This window comes from Akebia trifoliata, chromosome 1 (assembly GCF_017979445.1).
Source record: "Akebia trifoliata isolate Shusen 1 chromosome 1, ASM1797944v1, whole genome shotgun sequence".
Taxonomy (NCBI): Eukaryota; Viridiplantae; Streptophyta; class Magnoliopsida; order Ranunculales; family Lardizabalaceae; genus Akebia; species Akebia trifoliata.
The window spans coordinates 19,380,384-19,403,330 of record NC_141375.1 but is presented as its reverse complement, the minus strand read 5'-3'; the positions used below and the strand labels follow the sequence as shown (position 1 = coordinate 19,403,330).

The window sequence follows — 22,947 nt, the reverse complement described above, 5'->3', positions numbered from 1 at the left end:
TAAATATAATTGTGGCCGTGGGATCAAATGTGATTATTGCAACCTTGTTCTGCTTTAGGCTTTGATTCCATCTAGTATTTCTACTGCTTGTTAATGCTTTCAAAGATCTATAGATAATGTGACAAGTTAATGTGATGAATCCCCATGATCAAAACTTATTTATTTACATGATGTTCCATCGTATTAAAACAACGAAGGTGAATCGACTTTTACAAGAATTTTTTTTTTTTGGTGTATATCTTGCATCTTGGATCTCATCCCAGATTGTTAGGTTGCATTTGTGCTTGTGCCTTGGTTCTCTAAGCTAGGAATTTTCTATTCTAGGGAGGAGGAGATGTAGGTGCTGTTTGTTAAACTGAAAAAAATAAGTGCTGAATAAGCGCTGAATTTAAGTGCTGAAAAAGTTATTTGTTTAGATGCTGAATCATGTTTGTTAAACATTGTTGAAGCTGGTAAATTGTCTTTGTTACCCTTACAATCATATTATACGTTGTTTGCATGTTTCAAATGCCTATTTCTTATCAAACACAATAAAATATATTATTTCTTATAAAATTAAAATACAATTTATTTTTAAATAATAAATAATTCTCAAATCTTCAATTTATAAATAATAATTTCTATTTGTAAAAAAGCCCACAAATTTCAAATTAAAAATAATAATGTCATACAAGTTACCAAAATTTGAAATCAACATTAAAAGAACTTAATTTTGGATAAATAATTTTCGATGGAAATAAAATATGTATAATTATAAAAACACCCTATGAATTAATAAGGGCAACTCACACCATAGCCAATTTTTTTTGTTTTATATGGGTTAAAATTTTTGGAATGAGCAAATTTTTAGTAAGGATGGTCTATATGGTCTAGAGATCACCTTCATAAAAAATCAATCCATTTTGAAACTTCTAACTCGTCAAAAATAGTTTTCAAAAAAAAAAAAGGACGATTTACTGTTCTTGAACTTGTTTTGATAGAGTTAGAAGTTTCAGGATGTGCTGATTTTTTGTGAAGATGATCTCTTCATTGTAGAGATCATCCTCATAAAAAATCAACTTATTCCAAAACTTTTAACCCATATAAGACAAAATAATTTAACCATGGTGTGGGTTTATTAATTTGTGGGGTGCTTATATAATAATGAGGAGATCATTCTTACCAAAAATCAATTCATTCCAAAAAATTTAACCCATATAAGACAAAATAATTTAGCCATGGTGTGGGTTTATTAATTTTTAGGGTGCTTATATATTTATCCATGAGATATAATAGGTAATATCATTGTAAGAATAAGGGCATACTTGTCCATGTTCAAAAAAACGAAGGGCATACTTATTCGTGTCGAAAAAAACGAAGTGCTTACCGCTTCAGTACTTTTTTTCAGCATTAAAATAGTGCTGAATTTTTTTCACTTATTTTCAGCAATAAGGGTTGAAAATATAGAGTAAACAAACGCGCTATTTTAACAAAAAGTGCTGAATTTAATTTTTTTCAGCAGTAAGCACTAAAAAATAGCGCAAACAAACACTACCGTAGTAAATTTGTAATTATCAGGAAAAATTCAGGAGTTGGATCTTATCAAAGGTGCCAACTTAGTTCTTAGATACACAAAAAAAAAAAAAATTCTTGGTGCAGTGTTAATCTCATAACCTAAGTTCAAATCTCATTGAACCCACTTTCATGTTGACTACTAACCACCCCCTAGCCCAGAAAAAAGGAGGGAGGGGTTATCTTTAGAGTCGTCTGACTAACCTTACTAGGGGTCCTTGGGCTCACTTGGTGGCATCCAAATGTATGACCATGTTAGTGATCAAATTGAAATGAGTACATGTGGGATAGTTTCATATTATGTTGTAATTCAAAGGAATCTGAAAAGGTGCAATTAAAGGATGGGATCATCCTATTATTATGCATCCAGATGTGTTTGATACAATCCATACACATTAAATAGCTGTGTTGGTTCTAGACAGTTGTGATGGATCCATACACATCGAATAGGTGTGTTGGTTCAAAATAGTTGTGATGGTTTGAAATAAATCATTGTGACTAAAACATCGGAGTCTCTTCTCTCTTTTATATATGGGAAATGTTCAGCAACTAACATTTTGGCAAAACATTTTTCAAAACATGGGTTAGAGGTTTTCGAATTGGTTGATTTTTGGTGAGGATGATCTCTACGGTGAGGAGATCATCATCACCAAAACTCAGCCCATTCCAAAAACTCTAACCCCATCAAAAATGGTTTACAAAAAAAGGACGGTCCACGATTTTTCAACTTGTAAACTGGGGCTAGAAGTTTTGGAATGGGCTGATTTTTGGTGAGGATGATCTCCTCACCGTAGATATCATCCTCACCAAAAATCAACCCATTCCAAAACCTCTAACCCATGTTTTGAAAAATGTTTTGCCAAAATGTTTGTTGTTGAACGGGACCCTTTATATATATATATATATTAGGGATTGTATCAAAGTTAGATATAGTTTATTATTTTCTAAAAAAATTTCAGATCTCTTTCTGTATTCATTGATAGCATGATTCGCAACACCTAGTCATCATAATCCTGCTATTTCCATACGATCCAACACCAAAAACATGATCCGATGAGATTCAAGGTAGTAGATGACAAAATTCTATGAACTTTGAAGAAAAAAAAATTCCAAAAAAATATTATTTTTCACTATTAAATTTTAATTTTACATTTGGGAGTTAGGTAGAAGTTCAGTAGCTGACCATTTTCAAAATCTTGGATCAAGACCAAAAAAAATGTTTTTTTTTTATATGAGCTTTTCCATGAAATCTAGAGGTCCGTGATGTTGTATTGCTAATGTGGTAATCCAATTGAGCAAAAAGACCCTTAGCTTTAAAATTTTACTATTTTAGCAAGGAATATGTTTCTCTTATCTCTATCCTCAAGTTCTCACCAAACCCATGACCGACCACAAATTTCTTCAAGGGGTTCTTTGGTAACCATCTTCCATCTTATATCTGACTTGGAAATTGGCTACCCATGTCTTGATTCTCGAGGTAACGTGTCTTGTCCAAAGATTCGAGGGTTCAACCAGTATTATGCTATATAGCCCAATCTCTTAAAGTATAAGTTGGATTCCTGACACATTATACAACAAAAAGCCATTATAACAAAAAGCCTTATATATGTGTGTGTGTGTGTAGGGAAGCATTTGGAGGTCTTAAAGAGCGTCAAACATTGTGCCAAACATTCTTGAAAATATAGGGGTTAGAAGTTCTAAAATGGGCTGATTTTTTGTAAGGATGATCTCTTCACCAAAGAGATCATCCTCACAAAAAATAAGTTCATTCCGAAACTTCTAACCCTAGTTTACAAGTTGAAGAATCGTGGACCGTCCGTTTTTTATAAATCACTTTTGATAGGATTAGAAGTTTCAGAATGTGCTGATTTTTGGTATAAAAAATGGGCAGTCCACGATTCTTCAACTTGTAAATTATAGAAATTTCAGAATGAACTGATTTTTAGTGAGGATGATATCTTCACCATAGAAGAGATCATCCTCACCTATTTTCAAAAATGTTTGGTGCTCTTTAGGGCCTCCGAACACTTCCCATATATATATATATATTTACCAACTAAGTTAGTTGGCACCTGCACTAAGTCTTTTGTAATTGAGGTTGAGTTCATATTTACTTTCATAGTTCCCTCTACATTCTTGTGCGTCTTCTTCTGGCTCTTTTAGGACCTTGAATATTTCTTCTAATTGAGATTCTAATCAATATCAATTAAACATGTACAACAAATCTCAGTCGACTCTATTTTAAATTATCATTTATTTAGACATACTTTTACATTTTCTTGAGTGAGTCCACTTCTAATTTTATTTATCCTAATCTTACCACTCACAAATCTTAATATCCTCTTCTTTGCTTCCCACTATACCAAACAAAAACTTCTCATTTTTTACTAGTCATATTTGATTGAAAAACATATAGATAAAGGGTTGGTCTATGGTGACTCATGAGAAAAGACAATGATCTCAGCCGTGTAAACATGAAATCAAACGGTCAGGATTTACATGTATCTAGATAACACAAATCTTGAAGATATTTATTTCAAGGATAAAGCTCAACCGTTGGATGTCATGTTTGCGCAGTTGGGACCATGTGTTTTTTTTTCCCATGAGTCAACCTATTCCAACCCATAGATAAAATCACAATGCGACTAAGTAGATTAAAGTATGCCAAGAAATTAGGGATGGAGAAGAGAAAACAACATTTCCATCCTTTTGGGCGACTATTGAAAGTGATGCAGATAGAAAAGAAGTGAAGAAAGCATCCTAAACAACACAAAGAAACAATTAAAGAGAAACAAAAGTAAAATCCTTAGTTTCTCATGCTTTTTAGCTGGTATGCTACTATATTTGTGCCCAACTGGTTCCAGCTATGGCTGGCTCCCTTTAGAGAAGAATAATGATTTTCTAACTAGAAAGTCTTCACTCAGACGATACTCGGCTGATGTGGCACGGACACAGAATCATAGATCTTTTTTCTTGGGATACACAACTGCACATCTTTTATGGGGATGTGCTGTTGTGTATCCCAAGGAAAAAGATCTATGGTTCCTTGTCCATGCCACATCAGCCGAATATTAAACAAGTGAAGACTTTCTAGTTAGAAAATCAGCACTCTTAGAGAATCCGAACAATAAAATGTTGTTTTTCCCCTAGATAACAACAAACATTTAATATTTCTCTGCTTTTCCCTTTTTAACATGATTTTAGAAAGTTGTTTTCAAGGGAGTATACAGTCCTTGGGAAAATGGTCATGAGAAAGTAAATTATGGGGGAAAATGATTTCCGTTGTTTGATTGTTCCTAGGAAAATGTCAAAATGAGAGTTGCTTTGTCAGTTTTGATGGTGGGGTAAGTATGATAGAAAAATGTTCACAGGTACAAAAATCATTTTCCTAGGAGGGGGGAAAACATTTTTTTTCTAATGGTGGAAAATTGCGTTGCAAGCATGGTTTCAGAACTCGTTCAAGACCGAGTCATACATATCGCCCAAGTGTCTCGGTATCAGGCATGGATGAGACGGACAGACAAGTCAATTTTTCGGACGAGATATTATACCCCACGTTAATTTTTTATTTTTTTGAGCAAGATGTCTCAAACGTATCGGAAAACTCACCCGAGACGACTCAGTATCTGGCATGGATGAGACTAGAAGCAAAACCGAGCTTTAAAACCATGATTGCAAGGGAAAATGTATTCCAAGGAAAAATGAGCAAATTGTTTTTTGATGACATGGAAAAATGAGTTATTACAAACCTAAAAGTTGCATTTTCTAAAAGAAATCATTCTTCCATCCATTTTCCTTGTGAAAATCATACCAACCCTTCTGCTGAAAGTTGGGGTGCAAATTCTAGTATTGATTTTTTTCCGATAGTTTAATGATTTTTGGGTTTGGATCCATGATTGATCCTTGAAGTATGGTTTAATTGGTTTGGCCAGAGTTGGTTTAATGGGGTCAGGCATTGATCTTTTTATCCGGATAGTTCATTATTTGTAAAATAGTGATTGCCCCCAGACCCCAAAATAGGCGTGTGTCATTGGTCGAATTCGGATCATATAGAGATATGGCTAAAGAAACAAAAGCTCTAACAAAATATGTTTATCATTTGGAATCCACACAACTTGATCTTTGTGTCAATGAATTATAAAGAACAACAACAACAAAAAAAACAAAGAAACCTTTGAAGTAAAATATCAAATTTTATCTCACTAATTCATAGATAACAACATTTGGGTACTATATAGATTCCAATACTTGCAAAAACAGAACAAAATATTCTGTATTTCTTCACTTTCCAGCACCAAAATAGAAGAATAAAAAAGGGGAAAAACTAAAGACCCACCACCCAAATGTTCAAAAGAAAGAGATTGGGATCAATTCAATTGATTTCCAAGATTAGTATTCTTCAAGTTAACTAATTACATAAAATAACCCTAGTAAGAACCAGAACAAGGAAAGAAACCCCAACAAAGAACAATGAAACAAAGTCCCTTGTTGACCATTTTCTCACCACTTTAGCTTCAACCCTTAAACTCTTTGCCCTCCTCAATGCATCTACTTCCCTCAACAAATCAAATTCCACCCCTTTTTTCTTCAATTCTTCAACACATTGTGTCAAAAGCTTTCCATCTTCTTTTTCCCTCTCCAATAGTTTCTCTATAAGACCCTCGACAGCGATCTTGTATCGGATGGCCCATACGATCGCTAAAGAACAGAGCAGAGAACAGAGAGATGCGATCCAAGATCGATGGCAGGCTCTCGAACCGGTATTTGGGTCCCTCGATGAGGATGCGGCGGCATTGAAGAGGATGAGAAGGGCAGTGGAGTGATAGAGGAAGAAAAAGCAGTAAAGTTGGGTGATCTCTTTACGAACGGTGTCGATTTGTGTTTCTTTGAGGGCGATTCGACCGAGGATTAGTTCTTCTTCTTTGAGCCATTGTTTGAGCAGGAGCTTGTGAGTTGGACTCTCTGCAATTTGGTGAAGTGGGTGTGAAGGTTTGGGTTGTTGTTTATTGTTTGATGGATTGATTTCTTGATCAGCCATCATTTTGGTGAGAAGACTTGTGTGTGTGTCTGTGTGTGTGTGTGTGTGTGTGTGTGTGTGTGAGAGAGAGAGAGAGAGAGAGAGAGGTTCTGTTCTGTTGAAGAGAGGAGAGAAAAAGAGAGAAACGAAGGACAGTAGAAGGAGCTCCAGATGGTAGCAACGGTAACTTGTTTATTTCAAATTCTTTCATTGCAACGGTCGGATTCTGAGAATTTAATTTAAAAAGATTTCGATCTCCAAATTAATGCCACCTGTTACGCATTTGACTTTTTCCAACTTGAAATTACCAAAATGTTCCTCATCCATCTAGGAGCGGAAGTATCCCTATTTTCGAAGCGTAGTTTTGGATCTCTGGTATCTTGAGTTGACTCATTCGAGTCATTTGATCAAATTACAAAACACTTTCCTTACTAACTTAGTAAGATTCCAAATCTTTCATAGGGTCTTTGAGCACAAATGGATTCCAAATTGGCAATCCAACAATACAAACCTTTAGATTTCATGGAAAAACTCAGATCTAAAAATAAAAATGAAAAAATAATATTTTTTGACTTTATCCAAGATTTTGAAAATGGAAGGTCACTAAATTCCCAAATTTGAAATTGAAATTTAATTATGAAAATAACGAAGATTTTTTTTTTTCATATAATTTATTCTCTACGAATCCACAATCAACAAGGTGAGCTCAACGACCCTTGGTGAGGTTTGAAATCTTACTAAGTTAGTAATGTGCCAATGTAAATCAAATTCTGAATCATAAATTTTTTATTATTCTAATATATTATATTAAAATAAGAGACCTGTTATTGCCACACCAAATTTTACTAATGTCACACCAACTCTTATGTAAAAACACCAAAGAATTTCACACAATTAGTATGGCATTAGTAAAAGGTGGTGTGGCAATAATAATTGTCTAAAAAAATTACTATTTTTTTATTATAATAAAGTGGATTAATAGATGCTCAATGAATCTTTATATGTTTATGGATAATTAAATTATTATTAATAATATATATTTTATATTAAAAATACTAAATTCAATGAGATTGTTATGGGCAATTCAGTCTTTCTCTCAATCGATTGATCTCGTGAGAGTTTTAAAACCATGATTTGAAGGTCCAATTTTTGCCAAATGTCAATGATGTTATGGGCCCGGTACCATTGAATCCTCAATGATCCTAACACTTAACAAATGCCACATGGCAAACAATTTCGATCCTAATATATAAGTCTGATGAGTGTTGATATCTACTCATTTGTCATCATCATCATCATCATCATTATCACCATCACGATTAATTTTGAAAAAAAGTTGAAAAATATTTATGTGATTTTTCATTAATGTGTAAGAGGACCAAGGTCAAGCGGCACGTTACAAATTTAGTTATAGGAAGAAGATGATGGAAAGAATCAAAGAAGACTCCTCACGTACTGAAGAGAAGCAAAACTTCATGGGGGAGATTGAATATGCACGTAGCTCTCTTTTGGCCCCTTTTTGATAGATTTAACCATAACAAGAGTCAGCATGATTTGTGCTTTCTACGACATCTTGGGCGACCCTATGGGTTCAACACGACCTTGGGTCAAGTTTTGGTGCAGTTTGGGTTCAGGATATCGTGTTGCTCGAACCAAACTTAATATAATTATATTAACTATACTTTTAAATATCTTTGTTTTTTTCCTGGTTCACAATTCACATTTCAAACTTTAGTTAATATCTATCATGTTTTTTTTGTTTTTTGTTTTTGGGTAGTCGAGGGAGCATCCCCACGTTAGGTGAGACTAGTCTAATTAGGGTCGTACACACTATCCCGCCCTGTCACATGTTACATCAGGTAAGTAGCTATTTTACGTGGAGGGGCATATAGAGAATCGAAGATACGACCTGGGGAGCAAACACAGTCATGACTTACCATTTCAGCTAACCCTTGGTGGGTTCTATCATGTTTTTCTTTACAATTATTTATAATTCATTTGTGCATATGAACTTTGAAATATATTTTTAGGATACATAATTGTAATTTTTATACTTTTTTACATTCAAGTTAACCTTACATAAGTCATTATCTTTATTCAAATTAACTTTTAGTATAAGAAGGGGTTCAAGGAGTTTGAACCTCAGACCTTGGAACCAACCTCCACATGGTCTTACCATGTAGCTAAGTGATCATGCATATGAAGCTTTATAGGAAAAGCCATGAGGGAAAAAGGAAAAAACAAACTCCATAGTCCATGAGATCTTACATTACCACAGAAAGTTAAAGACTACTGTTCAATTGCCCCACAGTAGCAACTCCTTTTTACTTCCAATTATTATTTCCTACCATTGCTGAGTGGTGTGTAAAAAAGTTGGTGCGGCGCAAGTGCTCTGAAAGTATGGAAAGAATCAAACAAACAGATGACTAAGAAATGGCTATATGTATATATATAAATAGCACCAAGACTCGATTCACTTTTATTCAGTTATTTCAGAAGGTAACTAGTTTAAACCTTCCACAGTAGTTTAAGAGACACCACTATCTTATTACAAAGTCATGCCATTCATCTTTCGAATACAGAGAAATAGATTGAATATGAAGCTACATGTGAGATTTAACCAACAAATGAATATTATTAGTCCCCACATGATACATCCAACGTGTACCATACAGAAAAAAAATCAACCCAAGTTGTTGATACTACATCTTAATGGCTCAATCATAGTATGAGAAAATCACTCGAACCATGAATGCAGTTACAGCACAATATTCTCCACAGATGCTGATCTCCATAGTTCCAGACTTTATATACACTTACTTCTGACCATGTACATGCCTTGAGTTTTCCCAAATATGATGGCACGCCTGAAGAACAAGATGGCATTCTCATTGCTTTATAGGATCAGCTTCCACGATATATCATCATGATCGATCACCTCATCGATGTGATGAACTTGTAACAGAGATTTACAAAGATTCACTTGTTCACAAACAACTATGCCGCCCATCATCTTAATAACCATAAAAAATATCGGTGGCATTGGGGCTTCACTTCACCGGTTGTACTCCAACCGTTTTTAAACGGAATCGATACTGAGGTTTTGAGTCATCATCTTCATCATCTTCCTCGTCACTTGAATCATCTTCAACTCTGTCCCACCGTGAGTAATCTAGATTGGAATGCCCCTTCGGTTTTGGGATTGCTTCCCATCCTTTGGAATGTAAATCTGTCAAGTCCTTGAGGTCATGCGCTTGGGGAGAGGGAGTCTTAGGATTAGGAGTAATCCTTGTTGCCTCAATTTCCGGAACCCCACCTGTTCCTGAAACCACTTCATCATCTACTTCTACTTCTTTGTCTTCTTCTTCTTCTTCTACTTCTTTGTCTTCTTCTTCTTCAAGCTCAGCCACTAATGATTCTTCTTCACATTCAGGAATGGGAGCCAATGACTTTCCTCAAGTAAAAAACCATCCCTAAAGTTAATGTCTGTCCAGAGATTAATTCATTACTAAATCACCATTTATTTATTTGTTTTTGCTTTGATTTCTCCACTTCCAATACCCAATGAATCATGCAAAAAATCTACGGTTCCAAACTGTAGGCCCCATAAATATTGTTTCCCGATAGAACGAAAAATGCAAAAGGTTTGAAAATGAGAAACACTTTCCTTACTAACTTAGTAAGATTTCATATCTTACCAATGGTCGTTGAGCTCAAACGGATTAACAACTTGGCAATACAACACCACAGCACTCTAGATTTCATGGAAAAACTAAGATAAAAATGATAAATTTTTTGTGGAATTGATCCAAGGTTTTGAAAATGGATGGTTACTAAACTCCCACCGAACTCCCAAATTTAAAATTAAAATTTAATGGTGAAAAATAACCTCTCATTTTTTTAAACTTCATAGAATTTTGTCCTCTACATCCCTATGGCATCGGATCATGTTTTTGGATGCTACAAGGTGAGCTCAATGACCCTTGGTAAGATTTCAAATCTTACTAAATAAGTCTAGACTTAGTCTTGAAAATCAATCCCACCTTTGTCAGGTCACATCCAGGAGATCTATCGCATCTTTCCTAAAGCAACTGATTGGGTGATCATAACAAGCCAGCCTAACATAAATTGGACAGTCAGAAGAGATATGGCACAATCAAGACCCCCCTCCCCCTTAAAAAAACAGGCAAAAGAATAGATGTTCAAAATCATCCTGGGCAGCTTTAGGTCTAGAAGATCTCCCAGATGGAACCGTTTGGACCATCTTATATAATCTATAAAATTGGGACCTTTGATCAAAATTTCTATGCTAGGTCCAGACATCTTTAACTTTCACTACATGGACAGCACCTTAGATTGCCCTTGAAGCATAACATTGAATAAAGGAAACGAATTTACCAAGAACGGGAGAAGTGGCCATACCAATTGTGTCCTCAGACGTGATTGGAGGTTCTGATACACGTCTGATGAGGGATTCATTTCCATAAGCCTGTTGACATCGAAGAGCGCAGAGTTGTACTCCTTGAGGGTAACCAATGTCTGAGCCCGCAACATCAATGCTCCAGTGTGCTTGTGATCCAGCTCAAGCACCAATGTGCATTCTTCTGCTGCCTAAGATGATAGTCAGACTGTCAATTGTAAATTAATAAAAGCTATTAAGAATAGCAGTAAGTATGCCCATCGTATATCAATATAAGCTTTCGTTAGTTGCACAATTCATATCTTGCAAACCTTTGAATGGCCGGCGGAGAAAGTCATGCATGGGACATCGCTCATTTGGGTCTTTCTGTTTCAATTCTGCAAGATACGACGAAGGTCTTTCCTCAGGTTTGACGGGCAGACCAACAGCTATGGCTTCCTAACTATTTTGGAATGTCTAAGAATGTTTTGGTTATACTTCTGACCAAATCATTGCCTCGAAATCAGATTTAAATCCTTGATCTAGCATTTTAACTTACAAGAACCAACTTTTAAAAGTAACCTTAGAAAACTACTTTCAAAAGTAAAAATCTCAACTTTTTAAAAAGTAGAAGGAATCTACTTTCTAAAAGTTACTTTCTCCCTAACTACTTTTTACTTTGTATCCAAACGGGTTCTAATTGAACTAAAAAAAAGCATCCCAAACCATAGTGTTTTTGATAGTGTCTCAAATCATATTGTAGGAAAAGGAAAAGCAAGGCCAAATAGATGACGCTGTCAAACAACGAAGAAGATGGTTAACACATTCTCCACTTTTCTTGTATGATAAAATAGTCCATAATGACAATTTTATCAGCAATTAAAGAATTAACAGATGGAATTTTGACCAAGGCAGCAGACCAAGTAAAGAAGGCTACCTTAGAAGGAATTCTTGACCCTCAAATGAAAGTCCTAGGAAATTAGAATGGACAATAGAAGTGTAAAAGATTTAAACAAAATTTTCCCATCTCGAAACTTCAGTATTTAGAGAACTTTTTATCAATAGCATACAAAAACCTTTTTTTCAACTCCTAAGACATGTTAAAAAATCCTAGAAAACTCGTTAGACCCAAGGATTTTATTACCATCCATGACAATAATAATCACCCATATTCATTCCATCTGTTTTGATAAATACTAATGCTATCAAATTCTAGACCATCCACAAAGAACATGATCATATCAATTAAAAGAACTCCATAACCCCTCTCTGATCAGATCAACTCCTTTCACAACATTGCCATTAATTTTCCAACTAGATCGAACTAGCTCTTTTAGTGAGTAGTTGCCACCTTGTGAAGTAACTTTGTATCATTGTCTCTTTCAACTATCCATCTTACTTTCACTTGCTCCCAACTAACTTCCTCTAATTTTACAGACAGGAAAAATTCATTTTCCACATTATTTCCCCTAATCGTTCCCCTCTCATTCAAACCCACATGCCATTAATCTTTCAAGGCTTTCAATTTTTATTTTTTCTTCTTCTAAAACACTCCCCAACCCTATTAAGCCTTCGAAACAATGGGGTAGCTTTTTGCCTAACCGACAAAAAACTATATTCCCAAATGTTAGAAATCAAGAATCTATTAAGCCTTCTTAACAATGAGACTTCCAGATTATTTGACCAGGTATATATGCTTCTTTATAGGGATAAATCTATCAGCGAGTTAAACCTTACAAATTCTCCAAAGTCTTACATACATCTTATCACCTTTTCCCCATTTCGTTTCAAAAGAAAATCTAATACCATTGAAACCCCCAACCAAGTATGAGTATCAAGGAGAATCCCAAAAAACCAACATTATCATCAAATTCATTCCAAAACTTCCTTCTGCGTGTTCGGTCAAACGACACATACCCCTTAAAACTATTGGAAATAATCTACTTATTTTAGTCCTAAGTGTTTAGTAATAGCTTATATTTTTATATTTCTTATATGTAGGGCATTTTTGTCTTTTGACTCTTTTATTATTATAAATTCCTACCAAGCTCTTAGATTCAGACTTGAAAATTTCTCTTCTATTATTCTTCTTGGTATCAGAGCCATAGTGACCCATCGACAATTCCCCTTGGGCTTATTTCTCTCTTCGATTTTGCCCCTTGAAGCATCCTCACCCTACTCTCTTCTCCAATCTTTTTTCTTTGATCTTGGAACTCAATAAACCTAGCAGCAGGATTGTTTAAGGGCTTCCCCTCCGGGGATTTCTTCCTTCTTTTTTTCATTTTTGGCCTGAGTTGTCCCAATCACATGCTGCGATAGGGCTGGTTTGTGAAAAGTCTACACTGTAGGCTGTGTTCCATGCTGCCAGTTTGTTTTTGAGTTGGAGCCCCTGCGATAAGTTTTTCCTTTTGCTGCTGGGCTGTGATAAGTTTTTTGGCTCCATGTTTAGGGCTGTGTGAAACAGTGTTGTGGGTCTTGCAATAGTGCTGTGTGGCTGCAATAGGGCTGTTAGCCTCTTGATTAGGGCAGTGTGACATTGTTGTGTGCTGTGCGACAGGGGTGTGCGCCTTGCAATGGTGCTGTGGGTGTTTTGTGCTGCAGTTTTTAGTGCTCTGTGAAACAGTGTTGCGGGTCTTGCGATAGTGCTGTGTGGCTGCAATAGGGCTGTTAAGCCTCTTGATTAGGGCAGTGTGATGTTGTGTGCTATGCGACAGGAGTGAGTGTCTTGCAAGGGTGCTGTGGGTGTTTTGTGCTGCAGTTTTTAGGGCTGTGTGAAACAGTGTTGTGGGTCTTGCGATAGTGCTGTGTGGCTGCAATAGGGCTGTTAGCCTCTTGATTAGGGCAGTGTGACATTGTTGTGTGATGTGCAACAGGGGTGTGTGTCTTGCAATGGTGCTGTGGATGTTTTGTGCTGCAGTTTTGCAACTTCAACTTCCTTGTGATAGGGCATTGGGCTGGCTTGTGTGGCTGCCCCCCTTTTCTGTTTTGTGCTGCTGTTTTGCGAGTGCAACTTCCTTGTAATAGGGCTTAGGGCTGGCTGGTGTGGCTGCCCCCCTTTTCTATTTGCTGTTTTTTGTTTTCTGGTTCATCTAGGTTGTGATTTGGACTAACAGCATTGCTGCGATTTGCTGTGCTACTGCAATTGGACTGCCCCACAATATGGAGTTTTCTAGATGCCACTCAGATCATACCTGCTTTGTTCGTAGAGGAGTGGATAATCGTTGTACCATTGTCTTAGTTTATGTGGATGACATTATTGTAACTGGTGATGATGCACAGTGGATTAATAGAGTTAGAATGCTAGTGGGTTGTGTTTTTAAGGTCAAGGACTTGGGCCCACTTAAGTACTTCTTCAGGATAGAAGTGGCCCGCTCTCACCATGGTATTTTGCTATCTCAACGTAAATACACATTGAATCTTCTTTAAGACACTAGGATACTTGGTTGTCATTCTGTTTCCTCCCCTATGGATTAGAATCATCATTTTTATGTTGACTCTGGTGATTTTTTATCGGATCCTTCTTTTTATTAGAGACTTGTAAGTCGTCTTATTTATTTAACTAACAGTAGACCGGACTTGTCCTTTGTGGTTGGTATGGTCAATTAGTTCATGCATACTCCGCATACTTCTCATTTTGATGTCATTTATTGTATTCTTCGCTACTTGAAGTCGTGTCTTAATTTAGGCTTTTCTACTCTTCTTCTGGTTTCTGTATTTTATGGTAATAACCTTATCTCGTGGAAAAGCAAGAAATAAAATGTGGTTTCTCGTTCTTCTACTGAGGCTGAATATCGTGTTATGGCCCTTGGTACATGTGAGCTAATTTGGCTTCGATCTTTATAGACAGAGTTGGGATTTCCTATTTCCGGTTCTTCTAATTTGTTCTGTGACGACAAGTCTGCTATCATGCTCGCTTCTGACTCAGTTCTTCACGCAAGAACTAAGCATATTGAGGTTGATGTTCACTTTCTCAGGAAGAAAGTTTGATCTAGTGATCTTCTAATAATTTTCGTACCTTCTTCAGATCAGCTTATCAACATGCTTATGAAGTCTGTTGGTCCTTCTATCACTAATTCTCACATTGTCAAGCTGGGTTTAGTTGATATATTTTCCCTAGCTTGAGGGAGGGTATTGCAAATAATCTAGTTATTTTAGTTCCAATTGTTTAGTAATAGCTTTTATTTTTATATTTCTTATATGTAAGGGTATATTTGTCTTTTGACTCTTTTATTATTATAGATTCCTGCCAAGCTCTAAGATTAAGACTTGAAAAATTCTCTTCTATTATTCTTCTAATACCATTGAAATTCTCAAATTTGCTTATTCACAAACAGATAAAGAAAAGTTTACAACTAAGGAGACTTCAACCAAAATCTCCCTTCCATCCCACATTAACATAAAGCTCCATATTGTTCCAAGGAAAGAAAAACACATCCATTGTTTTAGAGGTGTGTGAGGCTTACACCTTGAGGCACACCTCAATACGAGACTCATTAAAAACACGATGAGGCGTAAGGATGATGAACATAAAAATACCCTAAACCAAGAGGCACACAAAATGCCTACGCCCTAATGTGAGGCGAATGCCTTTTGGCTAAGGTGTAAGTCTAAAGATGTTAATTTTTCTATTTTCCCTTTTTAAATTATATTTCTTCTTCATTATTTTCTTCCATCTTTACTTATATATCTTTGTTGATGCGAGAGCATGAAACATAGTTGCAATACTTAGATATAAATGCAAAATGCAAATTGATAATCTATGTAAAGAAAATCATTGAATTAATGTGATCATAAATAATTTTATGGCATTTAGTATCATATAGATGAAGTTATTGAAAAAACAATTTGTAGTATTTTTTTTCCAGTAAATCTAAAATATTTATTTATTGAAGAAACTTTAAATTATTCAACTATAAATTTTTATTTTTTATTGAAATGTAAAATAATAATATAAATATTATTATTAATGTAGAGGATTAAAACTTGGAATTTGAGAATGTGGACTTGAAACTTGAAGTTTGGAAATATGTGGAGCTATCATAATGTTCTAATCTTTTATTACTTATATAAGTAATATATTTTTATTCAAAAATGTCGTGCATATGAGGCTTACACTTAATACCTTGAGGTGCTAGACAACTGAGCGCCTTACATGATGCCTCAACGTCTAGAAACATTGAGCACATCAACCAACTACTCTAACACTCCACAATTCTTTCATGATATTCTTGCTAATACAATCCAATTTTATATCTTGATGACCCAACAATGTCAGGTCAATCAATTGAATCATGGATTTCATAAAATATCTCCTTTCTCTACTACCAAGCTCTCTTGCATGTCATGATGATATTTTTCAACTTCATAATAAGGGTTTCTATGCCCCATACATCAATCTCCTACCGATTTCGAAGGGTTTTTTGCTTTAGCATCTTTCACCCCTCCACTTCTTTTTCAAGTCTCAATTTGCTCCACACCTCGAAGGAGTGTCAAACACCTCGAGATAGTCTCTACTACCTACAAATCCTAATACTCAATGTCTTTATCTCCTCTAACTCACCTTTATCTCCACCCTTGGTATTTATTCCCCGAAAATTTTGCAAAACTCCTCAATGATTTATAATACTTGTTTCTTGAACCAAATTTACTACTATTCTTTCTTCCCTCCATCCCGCTTTCCTCTCTAAGGATGAAAGAACCCATAAATGAAACTCCATTGTTGTCAATGAATAACCTTAATTCAACTCTTATACTTTCAATGCTCCACAACCGCTAAGCAACAATTTCTTCCTATTCCTTCGTCGCAAATCCCAATCATCCCAAGGCCAACATCTCATTCAAAACCCTCCTACCCATTCCCATACAACGCCTATCCTTTTCTTCCTCTTGCGCATCCAAGTTTGGCTTTGATACTACTTGAATTGTTTCCATACACTCTTCGTCTAAAAATTGTAGGCTCATGTATTGATCTCCAAAAGTAAGTGACAACAATTCATCGGGACAATCATGAAATAGTATCTTCTAAATAATTTGATCCAAAAGAAAAGAAAAGGAAAAAAAAAAAAAACATTATGAAACTACTCTCCTAGGCCAAATATCCACATCCTAACCACCAACTTCTTTGTTACATGTTGAGATTTATTGTTTGTACAAATTGAAGAATCACTTCTAGAATTAATGAGTGTTCTGCATAATTCTCAACTCCAAATCTATTGTATTTTCCTTAACACCAAGGACATAAAACATTGCAAGCTCTCCTTGAGGATCGCTTGCTCCAAACCAAAAATTTATGATAGGCAAAAAGACTGATATCATTGAAGTTAATGGAGGGAAACAATAATGTGAAAACTTTTATACTTAACTAATCCAAATCTAGCCAACTTCTCCAGTGTTATTTCCTCTATTTATTGAATGGAAATGAATGCATGCTAAAGGATAGATCGTATTATTTGAATTAGGTGAAGTATAAAAAACCAATCTGAAAATAGTTGCCAGCAAAATTTTTGGGCACTTTCAAAGGTTCTATAGAGGAGAGATCAATATAAGTGGGCTAGACAATTGGAATAGTAGTATTTACATCTAACGAAAAAGAAAATTAAGAGAAATAGATTCAAAAAGAAGCATTTGATTATGACCAAGGGTCTAACCTAGCCTAAGATTTTCAATGCCTAAACTCAAGGTTCAAAGTAGCATTTAATCTTGAAATGTTTCAGTTGAGTCATCTTAATTATTTAGGAAGTGATTGAACACATATATTAGGGTTTGCAGCAAGATTTCTCACTTCGTCTTTCCATTGTCTTAGTTTATAACAAACCCTCTCAATTTTCCAACTAACTAAGAGATACCTCGAAATGGAGACTTTAAACCATGATTGACAAAAGGAATCAACTTTGACGTCTTCATAACTTTGTCTAGTTAAAATTCAAAGTTAATTTGACAAAATCGACCTAATTTTTTTTATTCAAGAGCAAATTTAGAGAAGTTTGGTGAACTATATTACCGAAATGCATATGAAAAGCTCAGATATTCTCAAAAAGGTGAAATGCAACACTTATAACTCATTACTCATAATTAATTATATCACAACAAACATGAATAGATTAAATGAGAAGGAAAGGGTTATAAGTACAAGTCTAAACTAACCTAAGAACTTCAATGCTTGGACTCAGTATCCTTCCACCTCAAGTTATCTCTGCTAAGACATCTTAGCATAGGAAGTGATTGGAATGATATATGTAGGATTTCCCTCAGGATTCCTTGCTTTGTCTTACCAATGTATCAAATTATAACATACACGCTTGGTTTTTCAACTAATAAAGAAGCACTCAAAACCGAAACTTTAAACCATGAACTTAGTTCAAAATTAATTCTCTATAGAAATTTTTTTTATTAAAGAAAAATAAGAAATTGATATCACTGGTGTCTATAGAGTGGATACGCATCTTTTGCAATTTCAAATAGTTATTTAATTTTAAGCTTTAGGGATCTCAAATTTCTGTGTTCAACTTCTAGGAAATGGGTATGATAAGCATGGATAAGAAGCACTAGAATAACTATGATGATTCAAGGTATGAAATATTTAAAAAATTTCCCAAGAAAATGTTTGACAATAAGATTTGGAGAAGGGTCTTATGATTTGTGAACTGTTAAGAATTCGGTGAGAGGAGGGATGAAGGTGGCCTTTATGACTAATTTCAATATATTGAATAGAGAACTTCATCTTTTTCCTATTTTTGCTAAACGAGGGTTGTTCAAAAATTATCAAATCAAGGTAAAGAATAGGTTTGTGCTTGTTTCTTGCATCTTAATCAATGTTACTGCTAGGAAGGTTGTGAGAGATCGCCAAAAGTATCCTTGTGTATGGAATTGAGTATTCAATGTTATAGCAAACCACTCTACCTAAATCCAATTGGTGTTAAGAAGACACAACTATGTATGTAAGAAAGTCATTGGTCGAACGGGGCACGATATGTGAACACGTGACACCTGGGAGCAGAGGTGGATAACTCAACACTCAACACTCCCTCTCACCCACAAGGGTGAAAAATTCCTTCGAGAAGACTCGAACTTGTGACTTATACGGATCGTGTCACTCTAATACCATGTTGACAAACCATTTACCCCAAAAGACTGACCTAATGGGTAAGGCACAACTACGAATATAAGTAGGTCACGGGGTAGAATTGGGGTACGATATGTGAGAATGTGACACCCGGGAGCGGAGGCGAATAACACAATACTTAACACTCCCCCTCAATCACCAATGTGAAAAATTCCTTCGGGAAGACTAGAATCTTTGACCTATACAAACCGTGCCGCTTTAATACCATGTTAACCAACTACTCCAAAAGAACGATCTATTGGAAAAGGGGAGAAATACAAATATAAGAGGGTCACGGGGCTTAACTGGGGTATGACACTCTTGAGAGTGGGGGAAACTATACACTAAACACTCCCCCCTCGCCTATAAGGGTGGAAGGATTCGAACTCATGACCCATACGAGCCTAGCACTTTGATACCATGTTGCCAACCACTCTACCTACAATCAATTGGTGCTAAGAGAAGACACAACTATGTATATAAGAGAGTCACATATTGAACTGGGGCACAATATGTGAGCACATGACACCCGGGAATGGAGGCGGATAACACAACACTCAACAAATATCACGTTGTTTGACCGTGTTTATCTCTGTTTTTCATGCAATTTGGATTTTAAAGAAATGGTTTCACTATGGTTGATCCTTAGATCTTGCAATGGTTGTAGGAGTCACCCACGGATATAAAAAACTAACATGTATTTACTACTCAAGTGTGATGGAAGATTGCACCTAGGGTCCTAGAAGTTCCCTAATCTCAATGTAATCTTGGTATTGTTCAAGATCACAAAAAGATAGAAGAAAAACGAAAATGATGAACGTTGTCTTTGATCGAAGAGATGACAATATGGAGAGGACCTCATAGGATGAATTAAATTGATTCAATGTTACATGCCTAAGTGGTTAAGAGCTTAAATTTGATGTGTTCCAATAGGTCTAGGCCTTTTGGAGTATTGGTTTGCATTCTTAACATTTGGTATCAGAGCTAACCTCACATCTCGAGTTCGAGTCATGGAAAAGGCTACCTGAGAGGGCCACGGGAAAAAAGCCCTGAGAAGTGCCCTGCTCGGAGTGAAAGCCACCGTGGACTTCAGTTGCAAAGCGTGGTAGTTTGTTACGTGCCTAAGTTGTTAAGGGTTTAAATTTGATGTGTTTCAACAGGTCAAGACCTTTGGGAGTATTGGTTTAGGTTATTAACATTCAAAGAACCGCTAGATCCCGGATATAACATTAAGTTGCTTCAAAACAACAGCAGAAAGGTGGGACTAAAGATATAGTGAATAACTTTCATTCTCATTTGCAACAATCTGAGAGACGACAAACTAACACAAGAATACTCCAAAAAGGGTTTTGATTGCTAAAACCGTAGTTAAATGACCCTCTAATTTTGCAGTGTATGACTAAAACACAGTAAACCATTGTGAATCCAGACAGATGAAGTTTTCTTGGCAGCATAAACGCTTGTGCCAAAAAATTAGAATTTGATGTGACGGACTGAAAACTAATTTGATCCAAAAGATAATCCAACAGTACATATATTGGTAAATAATTCGGATACGCAACCCCCTGATCTGGAACAGAGATCATCACAACTATCGAAAATTCGAAATCCAATAAATTTTGAAATTTATTTTATTCTATTAAGGATTTAATCTTCGAATTTAATATGCATCAACAGATTTTCAAACGATGAAACAAAATTATCGAGACGAACAAGAAAATTTCAAAAAATAAAATAAAATAAAAAAATCGCACCTTCTTAAAATCGTTCAATTTCAAATAACAAGCAGCACGATTGCTGTGCAAAGCGATCTTCTGCGCCTTTGTCTTTGCAATAGCAAGAGCTTCAGTATAAAACCCTAACGCTTCCTCATGTCGTCCGTCACGATACATTTGGTGAGCTCTTTCAATCTTGTTTAAAGCTGCAGTCGCCATTATTGAGATTGTTTTCTGCAATTTACGTGAATCCTGTCTCGTAAAACTTATCGAGAAATCCGAATCTTGGATCAATAATCTTGCTTTGAGAGAACGAAGATCGCAAATCCAGAGTCGAACCTATAGCCTAAAAGATTAAGATCTACGAAAGAAATCTTGAATTTGGGAAGAAATGAATCGGGGAAAGAAAGATTTCTTTACAAGAAAGAGAGCAAATGAGAAAGAGAGAGAGAGAGATGGGCTAATGACCAGCTATGTCATATAGTCATCTACGCATATTAATACCGTCCACGTTTTTGGTGAATATTGGAGGCATCACTGTCACTATTACGTTTTCAATTGGATGATTTGTTCCTTGGTATTGTTTAGGAAAAATTAATTAAATGACCCCTGGTGTAGAGATTTTTTTTTCTAATTAATCCCTAAGTTTTGAGCAGTTGCTTGATAATTCATTTAGTGAACTTTTTATTTCTTAATGTTCCCTCAACCTCATTTTAGGTTATAATATTTTTAAAATACCCAAATTATCCTTTTTTATCTTCTTCACATACTTAAGTTTTCCAATGGTAATTTCAAACATTTCCAACAAGTTTTTATCGTGACTGACGAATGGAAAGTATGTACTTCTAATTTTTGAACATTTAGATGTATTTTTTTTTAAATTATTTATAATAAAAAATGGAGAATGAAAGTAAGATTCAAAAATATTTATATAGTATCAAACTCACCACTTTTTATGGTCAAGCTCACCACATTTTATTTATTGTCAAGTTCAACATTTTTATTGTTGAGATCACCGATTTTATTTGTTGTCCTTATTAATATTTATTTATTGTCGAGCTCATGACCAATTTTATTTATTGTCGAACTTGCCTACTTTTATTATTGAACTCGCCAATTTTTATTATTGAGTTCGATACTTCTTTTTAAAAAAAATATCGAACTCGACAATAAAAAGTAGTGAGTTTGACGCTATTAATACCTGCCTATTTTTGTTTTTCAAGTTTTTCTGATTAAAATACATGGAAATATCTACTAAAATTTGATATAACAACTCGCGTAGATGATATCAAACCAAAAGAATCATCTTTGATCAATTTTTATCTAAAGATGAAGAAAAAAAATTGAAAAAAGAAATCCTAGTTTTTTACATACATCTTTAAAATACTTCAAAATGATTTTTTCTTCATTCTCAAATTCTTTCAATTCGAATGTAGTCTCCAAAACTTGACTCAAATACCAAAAATCCAATTTTTTTTATGAAAATGGTGAGTTCGAATGGTTAGGGAAGTTTGGACATTTCAATCGTGAGAGATGTGTGAAGTGGGGTTCAGGGATTGATTAGAAATAAAAATTTTACTAAATGGACTATTAAGAGAAGATCTAAAGCTTAAGGACTAATTAGAAAAAAAATCCCTCTGTCACGGTCCTTTAACTTACTTTCCCTATTGTTGATCTCTTTGGCCTAAATGCCTTTATCTTCAATTTAGGAAAAAAATATTTTTCTTCCCAAAGTCAATCATCTTTAACATCTTAGATAAAAATGATTCTCTGATATTCAACTTTAAGACTTTATCTACTTCAATCTTCAAGCTTCGTTAATATGATAAGATTCTTTAAGGAAGTAGACATTGATGAAATTTTGGGTAAACAAATTTAGGGTTTATAGGGGTGTCAATGGAGAGTTGAGAGCTCGAATTCATGTACATATTTGAAAAATCATTTATCACTAAAAAAATTTGGATATCGAATTCGGAACATTAGTATATTTGAATGTTTTTTAAAATATGAATTCGGATATTAATGCATATGTTTCAATAATATCAGATATGATGTGGTAAATATAATAATTATAAGGAAAATGTTGAAGTAACATTGCAATTGACATCGATTCACACATTGCTGATGTGGATGTATGTATAGAGTGAAAAGCATTTATGATTCC

The 22,947-nt window shown here is 35.0% G+C and overlaps 2 protein-coding genes across 2 annotated transcripts; both read right to left on the bottom strand.

Annotated features, from left to right (window-relative positions):
- Positions 1-5,731: 5,731 nt before the first annotated feature.
- On the bottom strand, positions 5,732-6,656 carry LOC147410843 (uncharacterized). Its single transcript, XM_086446730.1, has one exon. The coding sequence runs from the start codon at positions 6,590-6,592 to the stop codon at positions 5,960-5,962; it is 633 nt and encodes a 210-aa protein (XP_086302856.1). The 5' UTR covers positions 6,593-6,656; the 3' UTR covers positions 5,732-5,959.
- Positions 6,657-8,989: 2,333 nt separating this feature from the next.
- On the bottom strand, positions 8,990-21,241 carry LOC147410842 (Tetratricopeptide repeat (TPR)-like superfamily protein). Its single transcript, XM_086440833.1, has 3 exons — positions 20,823-21,241; positions 10,991-11,179; positions 8,990-10,017 (listed from the first exon to the last, which is right to left on the bottom strand). Exons 1-3 carry the CDS (start codon positions 21,000-21,002, stop codon positions 9,619-9,621), a joined length of 768 nt encoding a protein of 255 aa, XP_086296959.1. The 5' UTR covers positions 21,003-21,241; the 3' UTR covers positions 8,990-9,618.
- Between the last annotated feature and the right edge of the window lie 1,706 nt (positions 21,242-22,947).

Coding starts and splice junctions, on each gene's coding strand:
- LOC147410842 (XM_086440833.1), bottom strand. CDS start 21,002: ATGGCGACTGCAGCTTTAAACAAGATTGAAAGAGCTCACCAAATGTAT. Junction 11,180..20,822: donor AATTGAACGATTTTAAGAAG/GTGCGATTTTTT, acceptor CTATCATCTTAG/GCAGCAGAAGAATGCACATT. Junction 10,018..10,990: donor CACGTCTGAGGACACAATTG/GTATGGCCACTT, acceptor ACTTGAGGAAAG/TCATTGGCTCCCATTCCTGA.
- LOC147410843 (XM_086446730.1), bottom strand. CDS start 6,592: ATGATGGCTGATCAAGAAATCAATCCATCAAACAATAAACAACAACCC.